General features: G+C 69.7%; 1 protein-coding gene across 1 annotated transcript; it reads right to left on the reverse strand.

The window, feature by feature from the left end:
• Positions 1 to 2,639: 2,639 nt before the first annotated feature.
• DENND6B (DENN domain containing 6B) lies at positions 2,640 to 11,407 on the reverse strand. The gene is made up of 19 exons (XM_054570481.1): positions 11,243 to 11,407; positions 7,654 to 7,692; positions 7,540 to 7,582; positions 6,834 to 6,946; positions 6,413 to 6,493; positions 5,813 to 5,918; positions 5,632 to 5,711; positions 5,483 to 5,545; positions 5,135 to 5,190; positions 4,545 to 4,667; positions 4,355 to 4,450; positions 4,183 to 4,277; positions 4,014 to 4,079; positions 3,711 to 3,865; positions 3,584 to 3,637; positions 3,220 to 3,329; positions 3,014 to 3,116; positions 2,860 to 2,934; positions 2,640 to 2,762 (listed from the first exon to the last, which is right to left on the reverse strand). Exons 1-19 carry the CDS (start codon positions 11,405 to 11,407, stop codon positions 2,640 to 2,642), a joined length of 1,746 nt encoding a protein of 581 aa, XP_054426456.1.
• Positions 11,408 to 12,077: the final 670 nt, after the last annotated feature.

Consider the following 12,077-nt stretch of genomic DNA (forward strand, 5'->3'; position numbering starts at 1 on the left):
GGCCCGGTTCGGGCCCAGGTTCGCGTCAGGCAGCGAACGCCCGTCGGCCTAAGCGCCCCAGGTCACAGGGGAGCCCAGGCTGAAGCGCTGGGGAAGTGCGCCGGGCCAGGCGGGGACCCGGTGCCCTCGCGGTTCCCTCCGAGCACCCGAGCCCTCCGCCTGGGAGTCGGCCAGCCACACCCCTGCCTTTTCCGGGGATGGAGGCTGCCGGGCCTCAACGGTTCCTGGGAGCCTCAGCGCCCCAAGCTCCTCGGGAAGGCGGCGCCTGCGAATCTCTCAACTGCCTGCCCCCGAGGGCCTCCGGGGACGCCCCGGGCCCCACCAGCGGGTCTTTCTGTGCCGCCGGAAGGTGGTGAGTCCCCGGGGCTGCCGGCTTTACACTTGCGTGTGCCTTGCTTCTGGCCTGGGGCCTCCAGGCCTTGAGAAGAGGCGGGGACCCTGTGCGCTCCCGTGGCTCCTCACGGGTGTCCTCCAGGACAGAACAGGCCGGGGTGGCAGCAGTCGGGGACCCAGGGCAGACTGGCAGTTTCCCCAAGCCCTAACTCGGATCCCACACTGGATGCGCCGTGCGCCCCCCCCACCCCCGCCGGGGCCTGCCCCCACCCCTACTCGGCCTGTCCTTGGCCGTTCAGCACCCTCGGGGGTCCCCTCCCTGTGTGCTCCCACATCCCCGCCCGCCCCATCTGCCCCCCCCCCCCACAGGGCGCTTAGGGCAGGAGAGTGCCACTCCCTTCAGTGTCTCGGCTGCCCTCCCCCCAGCCAGGCCCGGCCAGACCTTCACCCCTCAGCCCTGAGCCTCATCCACACCCGCCCACCCGGCACCCACCACAGGGCCCCCACATTACCACTGTCTGCCAGAGATGCCAACTTATCAAAAAGAGGAAGTTAAGATACAAGCATTGCCTTAAAATGTGGTTACGGGACATTTTAATAAAAATGTGGGAAGGCCAGCATCCCAGACTACAGAAATCTTTAAATAGAGCGCAGGAAGCTCGGGGGCGAACTGTCCTTCCTGTCCCTGGGGCTGCCAGCGCATCTCCTCCCCACCCCCACCCAGGCCACTGTACCAGGCCCTCCATGGCCCGTGAGGCCGCAGTGGGCCCAGTGCGCACCCTCGCGGGCCAGCGGCTCCTGCGTCTGCAGGCCCACCTTCCCCCGGGCCCTGCGGGCTGCAGGCCTGGCATCCACCTCTCCTCGCTCCTCAGGAGCCCCCTGCGCCCGTGGGGTTATAGTGAGGGGGCCCAGGCCCAGGCCCGGCGCTGCCTGCAGCCAGCGGAGTTAGGGTGAGGGGCGAGGGGCGAGGACTAGGCTCGGGACAAGGCCAAGCAAAGGCGCTAACGGTAGGGCCTCTTCGTGCCCTCACCAGGGCCTCCCCCTGGAGGTCAGAGGACCCGCCAGTCCTAAGGAAGGTTCTGGTGCCCGTGCACCCCCGTGGAGGCTGTGCCCCGGTGGGAAGGCCTCCCCTGTGGGCCGGATGGCTGGGGTGGGCTGCGCAGAGTGGCACTGGGGACAAGGCAGAACCGCTCCCGCCCCGGGGCCTCCAGCTTGTTCCTTCTGCAAAAATGGGTTTGCTGCCTCGGCCGGGCTCTACTCTGTTCTGTGAGTGGGGACGCGGGCAGGCTGTCCCGGGCTGTGGGCGGAGCCCGCAAGCTGGCACAGGAGGCGCTGAGACCGCGTGGCTCGGGAGCGGAGGTGGCGGGGCGCTGGCCCAGGGGCGTGGGCTGAGCGGGGCTTCCAAAGGGACGGGAACACCCCCTGGCCTGCACCTGTTCCCTCTGCCAGGCCCGGCTCCAGCCGGTGGCCGAGCGAGCCCCAGGCGAGGGGCCTGACGGGGGAGGCCCGTGCCCCACACCCGCCCGTCCGCTGGCTGACACGGCTGTCGCCCTGTGCTGAGCCCTGACAGCGCTGGCGGCGGCCCTGGGCCTAGCTAGCGAGCGTGCTGCCTCGGAGAGCCCCACGCCCGGGGCTGCTGCGGCTGGGGGGGACCCTGGCTGGGGGGCGGGGCGAGCTCGAGTGCCACTGGGGCAGTTGGAACAGAGATGGTGCCCGGTGGGTGCGCCCTGCGACCTGGGACAATGCCCTGCACCCCACACTGCCCCCTGGTGGCCTCCCCAGGAACCAGGTGGCCAAGCTCCTCTAGCCTCTGAGCTGAGGCGGCCAGTGCGCACCGCCAGCCGCAGGAGAGACCGTGGGGGCTGAGTGCGTAGTGCAGTCTGCCTGTCAGCTGCTCTCTCTTCTGAGCTGGGCGCCCAGTGGGGCTCAAGGACACATCAAATGCAACTCCTGGGGCCCTGCAGGGCTTGGGCAGATGGGTGCCTGGCGGGGGCGGTGGCCCCAGGCCCAGAGCAGCGCGCCAGCTCCGCCCCCCCAGCCGGCAGCCCCGCGGAGGACAGGTGGGGCTCAGGGGGAGGCTCGGCTCGGGGCAGCCCAGGATCCGTCAGAGTCAGGGGCTCGGCTGTGGTTCCAGACGCCGCCTTTACTGCTGGGACGAAGCGGCGCTGGGCAGGGGCCACGACCAGGGAGCCGCGGGGAGCCCGGGTGGGGGCGCTCATGCCGGGCTGGGGCCGCCCCTCACTGGGGGGAAGGAAGCTCAGCCAGTCCCAGGCCCCCAGGGGCACAGAGGCCGCTTCGACCCGGTCCTAGGGAGGGCCGAGGACAGCCTGCAGGTCCTTGGGCAGGGAGCCGATGACCGTCTCGATGTACCGCCGGGCCCGCTGCAGCGTCTCCTCCTTCACAGGGAGCTGGTGGCCCTGTGCCCGCACCTGCAGGGGCAGGACGGTCAGGGGCAGGTTGGTCAGGGGCAGGTGGCCTCCGTGGCCACCTGGCCCGGCTGGGCAGGGCGGACGGGAGGCGTCTCACCAGCTTCTCCCGCAGCTTCAGGACCAGGTCCACGACCTCCACCTCGGACTTGCCCTGCGTCCAGGTCTCGACGTTCTGCCCGGACAAGACGGTGGACGCTCGACAGCCCCAGGGCCCCTCGCCCGCCCCCCGCCCCAGCCCCAGCCCCACCTACCGCCTCGCAAATGGCCTCCAGGTGCAGGGCCTCCAGTTTACGGGCCATCTCTTTGCGCCGCTGCCGGTACCAGCCATCAAAGTGGGGGGACTTGAAAAACCGCCTGTGGACGATGACAGGCAGTGGCTGTGGGGGACTCCGTGGGCGTGGGCACCCTGCACCGCAGCAGCAGGAGCCTCGGGCGGCCCTTCTCGGCGCCCACCCACCTGTAGAGGCCCAACCAGTCCCCCTTGAGGATGCAGGTGAGCTGGGGCCCAGCACGCTCCAGGCTGCACAGGAAGTCATCCTGGTGGAAGGGGCGGATCTGGGGCGGGGTCTGAGACAGGGGCCAGGTGAGCCTTGGTGCCCAGGCAGCCACCGCCTCCCAGGCACGCTCCGGGGCCGCCACCCTGCGGGGGACAGGTCCCAGAGAGGGGGCCTCGAGCCCCGCTGCGCGGCCCCGCACCTCTGTCCCGTACGGAGCTCTGATCGGTGTGGGGATGGCCGGCGACCCTGTCCCCCCCGCCCCGACTTCCCTCCGCAGACCCAGGCGGGCGCCCGCCCCCACTGCCGCCCGCGCCCGGACCCCACCTTCCAGGGCGTGATGCTCTTCCGCAGGGGCATGAGGCTGGCCATGTAGTGCTCCTGCAGGCGGGGAGGGAGTGAGCCCGGGGCGGCAGCCCGGGCCCCGGGCCCAGCGCCCCCGCCCGGGCCTCACCAGCGGGATGATGAAGCTCTGCGTGAGCTCCAGGAGGTGCCGCCTCAGCAGCGCGCTCAGCGCCCCTGCCGGCCGTGTCTTCTGCAGGCCCCTGAGCAGCCGCTTGAGCAGGGCCTTGTCGCGGCGCAGGTGTGCAGTGTACGCCGTGTAGAGGCCTGGTGGGAGCCGGCGCCCGGTCCTGGGGGGCCGACCCCATGACCCCGGCCTCGCCCCCATTTGGGTCCCACCTCCCCCACCGCCAGGATGCAGAGCCCACGCCTGGGCCCTAGAGGGGCTCCGGCCAAGGGGAGGAGGGGCACACACCTGGTTTGGTGTCCAGGGTCTTCAGCCTCGAGGGCTTTTTCAGCTTGACTTGTTTAGGAAGACCCCCTGCGGACAGGAGACACTGGCCGTCAGCCTCAGTGCCCACAGGCTCAGACCCGGGGCCCGCCTGCCTCCCCAGGACCCCGGGGCAGGGGCCCGGCCGCCTCACCGGACAGCTTGGGCTCCCCCACGCGGAGGATGTGCGGCCAGTGCTGAAGCGTTTTGATAAAGAAAGGGTTTGTGACCCCCAGGACCACGTTGGGTCTAGAGGGGAGAGAGAGAAGAGGCGTGGTGGCTCCGCCGGCAGCCCGTGGCCGAGGGGCAGAGGCCGCGGCACTTACGGGGCCTGCGTGCGTGTGGTGAACTCCTTGAACTCGCTGTCGTGGATGGTGAAGTAGGGGCGATAGTCGCAGCAGAACCGGAGGGGCTGCAGGCAGCTGCGGGGGCGGGGCGGGCGCAGCAGGCCGGTGAGCTCAGCGGGCCGCGCCCCCTCCCCGTCCACCCGGTAATGCCCTGCCCACACCGGCCTACCTGATCAGGGCCAGCACCATCTCCGAGGACACGGCGGGCGAGGGTGCCAGCACCACCAGGGGCTCCCCGAGGAGCATGAGCTCCCACAGCGTCTGCACGTGGGTGAGCACAGGCTGCAAGCACCTGGCGCGGGGTTGGGGAGTTCGGGGAGAGGCTGGGCACGGGCCTCCCGGCGCGCAGGCGAGCGCCCCGCCCCGTGAGAACAGGGGCTGGACGTGCGGAGGGTGCGCAGGGCCGCCCTGGCCCCGTGCGCCACCCTGAGGCCGCAGGCCTGGCTCCTGCGGGCCCGGAGCGGCAGGTGGGCTCCCTCAGCGGGCACGCAGCAGCGCAAGGCAGCCCCAGGCAGCGTGTGCCCCCGAGCAGAGCGCTCCCCTGCCCCGCCCGCCTGCTGGAACCTCCCTGCCCACGGTGCCGCTTGCTCTGGATGCAGGCCCCAGGCTCCGGGCCCCTCTCCCATCTGCTTCCATGGCAGTGCTGGCCCAGGGCTGATTCCAGGGGCGGCGGCCTCGGCACCCCTGCCCTGCCCAGGCCTGAGCCATGTGAGCTTGCTCGGGGCCCAACTAGGCAGCCAGCGGGGCCTGCAGGCTCACCTGAGCAGGTCCAGCTCGTGGACGCTGGCGAGGACCAGCGGCGCCGGCAGCGGGTTCTGCGAGGAGAAGGGGTGGCATCAGACTGGGGGCGAGGCTGCCGCCCTAAGAACCCCAAGCAGCGCCCTCACCCCAGGAGGGCCCTGGGGAGGCAGCCCCTGCCCACACACCTCCCCGTTCCCACCCCCACAGCGCAGGAGGGGCCACCGCTGCCCTGCGCCCAGACGCACGCCCCGGCTCCGCCTGGTGCCTGGCCGCCCCCCAGGGCCCCCCGCAGGCAGGGCAGGGAGGCCCAGGCTGGTGGGAGGGTGGGTGCCAGGGCAGTGCCACTGGCCCGGGAGGGGCCCCCACCTCTTGGCCGCACTGCTTCAGAGGACTGGATTCAGGCCTGTCTGCCCGGGACGGGATGTGCACCTGGGGGCGGAGGGGGCATCTGCCAGCCAGGAGTGGGCGCCGCCGCACCCCTGGAGCCTGCCCGCCTGCCCGGGCGCCAGCCTCACCTGCAGGACGACTCCCACGACAGGGAGGTTCAGGGTCTGCCCAGGCACGGGGGCCGGCCACTGGTCAATCTCGTCACACACTGTGGGCGCAGGCGGTGGGTGTCGGGGGCCTGCCTGCCAAAGCCACTGGGCTCCACAGATGACGACAGGGACCCCCCGGCCGCACCTGGCGGCCCCTCACCTGCCTCCAGGCAGGGCGCCAGCTTGTCAAAGTACTCGGGGCCGATCAGGCTCAGCAGCGCCTGGAACAGCCGGACGAAGGGCAGGCGGGACACCAGCACCAGAGACTGCAGGGCCCGGGGGGCCGGTGAGATGTCGCCCCGCCCTCAGGAGCCCGCAGGGACCCCGGAGGCCCGGCTCAGCCAAACCCACTGACTCCGCAGGACCGCCGTGCCCAGGAGGGCCCCACGCAGCCCTCAGGGCCCCAGACGGGGAGGGGCCCCTGGACACCCAGAGGGAAACGCCCGCGGCCAGGACGTCTGGGACGCCCTCCCAGCGGTCGAGCAGCCTTTGCTTCGATGCCTGAGCTCGAGGCTGAAGCAGTAACCAGGCCCCCCGGCAGCAGGAGAAGCTGGGAGGCCGGGGCCCCAGACACGAGGGCCACGGGGCCAGCCGCCCAGAGGGGCTCCCCACCCCGGCCCGCCCCCCAGGTCGGGCGGCCCCCGTGGCCCAGGTGGCGCGCTCACCTGGCCCCGCGTGGCTGCAGGAGGGGGACTCCTGGAGGCTCAGGACCCCGGCCCCTCCTCGCAGCGATGCCACCCCAGAGGGCCAGGGGGCTCACCTTCTGGAAGTAGCCCCTCTTCACGGAGCTGTCCTTCACCTGCCTGAAGTACACGTAGCCAAAGTAGTGTGCCGACTCCCTCTGGAAGACGCGGTCAGCCAGGCTGCACCCCTCTCCACGCGCCTCCTGCCTCCCCGACTGCCCGCCTGCGGAGGCTGCGCCCCGCGCCCCCAGGTGCGGGTGGTTGTGGCGTCCTGGGCTCAGCAGGTGGGCATCACCTCCGAGGGGGCACCGTGGGGCGCGGCCCCGGCCGGGAGCCCCAAGGGCCCGTGCAGGCCTCTGCACACCAAGCCCGGCCCTGCCGCGGGCAAGGCGCGGAGGGGCCTGCCAGGACCCGGGAGTCCCTGAAGAGCTGGCCCGCCCCCCGGGGGCTGGGGCTGGCCAGTGCCTCCCCTGCCGCCCGGGCCCAGCCCGCGCTCACCTGCAGTGCCACAGGGGCTTCGCCGTCGTAGCGCCCGTCGGCGGCGGGCCGGGGGCTCCGCTGCCCTCCACACCGACGGATTCGGAAGCTGAACTGCGTGTCCCCAAGGCAGCCTGGGAAGGAAGGTGGCCCCCGCCACTCCAGGTCAGGGCTGGAGCGCCCTCCTGCCACCGTGTGAGGGTGGGGGCGGCAGGGCCAGGCAAGGGCCCTGGCGGTCTGACTTCTGATGGCCCCGGAGGCCCCAGCGAGAAAGCCCCGCTCGCTGGGTCTGGCTCTCCCAGTAGGAGTCCCTGTGTCCTAACTCCTGCGCCTGAGAAGTTCAGAGTGAAGTCCCGACGCTGCCGCACCAGCGGCGGCCCCCGTGCCCACGCGCCGGGCGGGGGCCAGGGCCTGCCGGGCGGCGGGCGCGGCCTGCCCAGCACCTGGGACCCCGGAGGAGCAGAGCCAGCTCCCGGGGGGGGGGGTCACAGTGCTGGTGAAGGAGGCCGGACCCTGCGGGTCTCTTTCCACACAAACAAGGGGAGCACGGCTGCCTCTGTGGCATCAGGGGGCTCTGGGAGTCTCAACAGAGTGCCAGTGGGGACGACAGGCCACCATGCGCCCGGCCCGCATCACAGGGGCTGCTGGACGGCCCCGCCTCCCCACTTCTCCCTCCCTCCCCCCGCCCCCGCCCTGCCGCAGAGCGGGGGAGAGTCAAGTGGCCCACCTGAGTGGGAGTCCGGGAAGGACAGGTAGCAGATGCTGCTCTTCTGAAACACAGGAAACTCAGTGAGGGCTGGCTTCTCCCAGGCGGCGTCTGCTCCCGGGGGCCGGGACCCACCTCCTTGTCCGTGAGCTGGAAGTCACTGGGGTACACGAGCTGCGGGGACAGGGAGCACCCAGTGACGGCCGGGCCGGGCGGCTGCGGGCTGGCCTGCAGGTGCGTTCCTCTCCGCCCCTCCTGGGCTCCAAGCCTCCCGCCCTCCTCCGCCTTGGGCGCCCCGGGCTCCCCCAACCTCCCAGCCCGAAGCCACTCCACACCCCTTGCCTTGGCCGGCACACACCTGGGTGAGCTCCCCGCCTCCCTTTCTGCCCCCCTTGCCCTTGAGGCCACTCGCCCAGACTGGGGGGCTGCTGCGCCTTGGGCTCCACGCTGCCCTGGCCTGTGCATTGACGCCCCAGATGCCCCTCCCAGGAGGTGGCTGGGCTGGGAGCCCGTGGGGGCCTGGCGCCCAGGGCCGGCACCCCGAGCCAGCTGCTCGTTGCCTCTGCCCAAATCTTGTGCTGAGGGGGAGTCAGGTTTCGGCTGAAACTAGGCTTCTTCGGGGCGTGCGGGGCACGCCCGCACACAGTGAGGCACTGCGCCCCGGAACTCGTGCTGTGGCAATGAAGTCATGTCTTGTCTGCGTTTGCTCTGGGCGTGTGCCTGTGGTCCTCTCCTGCCGCCCTGAGACTCACTCTTGTGCCCAGCTCCTGCTGGGGAGCAGGCGCCCCCAAGTGTGTCCTTGCGCAGGGTGACAGTGCGTCCGCCAGGTAGGACAGAACGGGGCGTCGCGCGGAAGCCTCCAGGAGCTGTCAGCTGAGGAGGCACCAGGGAGGAAGGGCCCCCGAGGGAGGGGGCAGCGCTGCCACGGCGGCAGGCCTTGGGACGGCCCCACAAGCGGGAGCGGCCACAGGACCACTCGGGATGGGCCCCCGTGCCCGTGTCCGGCAGGGGCTGGGAGAGGCGGGGGCCTGGCGGGCGGTGAAGCCGTGGGGACCCTCTGCGCCAAGGTCCACAGTCTGAATCTGGTCTGACGGCCCCGGGAGGACGTGGCCTCTGAGCAGGCCACCTGCGCCTGCGGGCTCATGTCCATGCCCAGGGACCCCATCGGAACAGAGGTGGGGGCCCGCGTTCAGGCGACGGTGCACGCTGTCCTGGGGGCAGAGGCCGGAGGGGAGGCGGACCCGGCTGGACGGCACCGCAGCGAGGGGCGGAAGGCGGGGGGCCCGCCCAGAGGGGCAGGAGCGAGGGCCGGGCTGCGGAGGGACAAGGTGTGGCTCCAGGGGACACCGGCAGGAGCGGATGTGCGGGCGCGACTGCTCTCTATCTGGTCAGGTCTCAAAAGGCTTGTAAAAGTGTCAAACGATGCTGTTCTTCTCACCAAATTTTATTTTGGAAAATAGGGTTGTTTTCATGAAAATATTAATACCTATAGTAACACAACGTATTTCTTATAATGGATTAATAAATATTAAACATTTTTCTGTGTTAATTTCTACTAAACACGGACTGATGTGACCTCCACAAAGAGCTCTTTGGGGTCCTCAGTAACATGAAGGCTGTACAGGGTCTGGAGCCCCATCAGCACCGCGGTGGCCAGGCCCCTTCCTCAGCTGGCCTGCCCGCAGGCTTCGTGCGCCGTGTGTGGGACCCCCATGCATGACAGGGCGATGGGGCGTCCCGAACCACTCATTTGGGGTCACCGGCACAGGCTAGGAACTTCTGGAGAGCAGGCTGCTGTCCTCTCGTTCACGCTGTGTCCCATGTCCGGCACCAGCGCCACAGGGCCTGGCTGGTGGCCCCTGCTCACACGTGACTTGGCGTGTGGGGCGGTGGCAGCGCCTTGCCTTTGCCTTGGCGGCCTGTCTGTGGGCAGGGGTTACCCGAAACGGCACCCTCTCCACAGTCCAGCTGCCTCCTGCCCATCCTCCGAGACTGGCCACACCTCTCTCCTTCCTCGGAGCTGCTTCTGTTCATGCAGCTTCTGGACGGCGGTCCCTGGGCCTTCCATCTGTGTCCCAGCGCCACGCACGGTGCCAGGGCCTTTGCAGCGCTCAGCCAGGCAGAGCTGTGAGCAAGTGAGCCCAGGGCAGGTGCTTCCTGAAAGCCTGTGGGCTCAGCCCAAGTGACCCCCGATCTTCCGCAGGAATTCGGGGGCAGGGAGGAAAGGCGAGGAAAGCCTGGGGAGCGCTGCGAGCCGCACTGCCCGACGGATCCACGGCGGGGTCTCCGTACAGACCTGAGGGTCCCGAGGGGCCCTGGGTCCCCAACTCCCCCTCTCTGGGCTGTGCAGCCTCATCAACGGCTCAGAAGCCCCCGCACACAGAGCCCGCGCCGTGAAGGCTTAGAATTAGCTTTCCAAATGGTTACATTCTAGAAAATTATACGTGAGGGTGCCTTAAGGAAACAAAAGGATCTCTTAACTTCTCTTGTGATTAAAAAATATAGATATATATTGATTTTAGAGAGAGAAAGGGAGAGAGGGACATTGATTCTGTTCCACCTATTCACGCATCATTGGTTGATACACGTATGTGCCCTGACCGGGGATCGAGGCCGCAACCTTGGCGTGTCAGGACGATGCTCCAACCAACTGAGCTACTCAGCTGGGGCCTTTGCTTGTGATTTTACGGTGAACAATTTGGGCAACAGTAAGAATGCAGGCTCTGTGACGTGGGGCAAATCAGCTCACCACTCTGTGCTCAGGCCCCTTCGCCAGGTGGCGCCGTCACCATAATGCACACCTGGTGGGGTTGCGGGTGGTGGCTGGGGTCCCCACAGAGCGAGCGCACTGCCTCATTCAATCAGTCCTTTCTGTCTCAAAGATTTGGGCTTGCGAAGTTCAAACCAAAACGTCCCTCACCCCCATCGGCCACCCGGGATGGCTGGGCAGCCCCAGCCTGCGCGGCCCCTGGCAGCTCTCAGGAGGTCCCTGGCAGTGTGGTCAGGTCCACCCCGCCGCCCCTGCAGCCGTCAGCTCGGCGGTCTGGATGGTGTGGGTCCTAGCGACCACCCTGAGAGCCCTGCGGAAGATCTCCCTCCCCGAGCCTGCCACATGGTCATCTACACCCGGAGGGAGGGAAGCTGCCCGTGGGGTGGGGGTGGGGGTGGGAACACCCCAGGCCTCCGAGCTGGGGGCAACTGATGAAGAGAAAGTCGGCCAGTATGGCTGGAATGGCACCCACACGGGTCTGGATCTGGGTCTAAGTGAACCAAGAGGTGCTGAAGGTTTCGAGGAGGACGGCGACAAAGGAGGGCGTGGGCAGCGGAGGGAATGATCTGAGATCCTTGTGGCCGGTGGAACTGTCAGCGTTGTCCACGGACGGGATGTGGACGGGGCGGGGGGGGGGGGAGGGGAAAAGTCCAGGGTGACTCCTGGGATTCTGGCTGCAGCAACGGAGGGGACAAGGTGCCGCAGCTGACGTGGGGAAGGGGGAAACGAGGCAGAGTTTTCTCGACGAAGTCAAGGGTATCCAAAGTGCACAGCCCTACTTCCTCCACCCCCATGGGAAGTCGGCCCTCGGTTCCTTTGCTGGAGAGCGCCCCGTTCAGGCGGGCACAGGCGCAAAGCTCCGGAGGAGGGGCAGGCCACCCCTGGGTCTCCCCGACTTCCCCCCACGCGCAGAGGGCGAGCGGCCCCGCGACCACCCGCCCCCGCCCCGCTCACCTCCAGCGCCTGGCCCAGCTCCAGGTCGAAGGTGACCACGCACACGCACTCTAGCCAGGCCGAGAAGCGCGCCCAGGGCGTCGTCGCAGCCCGCGCCCCGGAGGACGGCGCCCCGAGGCGGTCGCGAGCCCGGCGGGGCCCGGCGCCCGACCGCGCATCATCCATGGCTGAGACTGCAGCGGCCCGCCGCGCGTTGCCGAGGGAACGGCCGGGAGGCGTTGCTGGGGGAACGGCCGGGAGGCGGAGGCGGCCTAGCCGCACGTAGGCTCCACGCCGCGTAGCAGTCGAGCGAGCGGACGCCGCGGACTAGAGCGGTCCTCCCATGGTCTCGCCCGCCCCTGACGGCCGGAGAAGCGCAGTGCAACTAAGAGGCGAGGATCCCACCAGCGAGAAGCGCCCGCGCGGCCCAGAGCGGCCCAGAGCGACCCAGAGCGGCCCAGAGCGGCCCAGAGCGCGGAGCCGGGACTTCCGGCGGGGCCCGACCGGTCCCCGGGAGTCGGGTCAGGCGGGGGTCAGGCTCAAAGAAGGTCGGCGGTGAGCGTGGGTCCTGCTCGGCTGCCCTCAGAAGCAGGTTCCGTCGTTCCTGGCCTCCCATTCCGCCAGTCTCCGCTGCGCCTGCGTCCTGGGGTCCCCCACAGGCGCGGGTCCTGCTGAGCGGGGACAGGCCTGAGTTCGCTCGTGCCCGCGGGCCGTCTTGGTCTCGCACGGCGTGCCCCTCGGTGCGTGCAACCGCGCCCACGCCCGCCCTCGGGCCGTCTGGGCCGCGTCCGCGAGTATTTCTGTGCCCCGTCGGGCCGCCTGGCTCGCAGTCCCCGGCGCGACCGCCGAAGCCAGC

This window comes from Pteronotus mesoamericanus, unplaced genomic scaffold (assembly GCF_021234165.1).
Source record: "Pteronotus mesoamericanus isolate MK-2021 breed Mesoamerican mustached bat unplaced genomic scaffold, CSHL_Meso_final contig_204, whole genome shotgun sequence".
Taxonomy (NCBI): domain Eukaryota; kingdom Metazoa; phylum Chordata; class Mammalia; order Chiroptera; family Mormoopidae; genus Pteronotus; species Pteronotus mesoamericanus.

Excerpts from the sequence above, each read along its gene's own strand:
- DENND6B (XM_054570481.1), bottom strand. The coding sequence starts at position 11,407 with ATGGATGATGCGCGGTCGGGCGCCGGGCCCCGCCGGGCTCGCGACCGC. Across the intron at positions 6,494-6,833 it reads AAGCCCCTGTGGCACTGCAG|AGGGAGTCGGCACACTACTT; the intron begins GTGAGCGCGGGC and ends CGCGTCTTCCAG. Across the intron at positions 3,638-3,710 it reads AGAGCTTCATCATCCCGCTG|GAGCACTACATGGCCAGCCT; the intron begins GTGAGGCCCGGG and ends CCCCGCCTGCAG.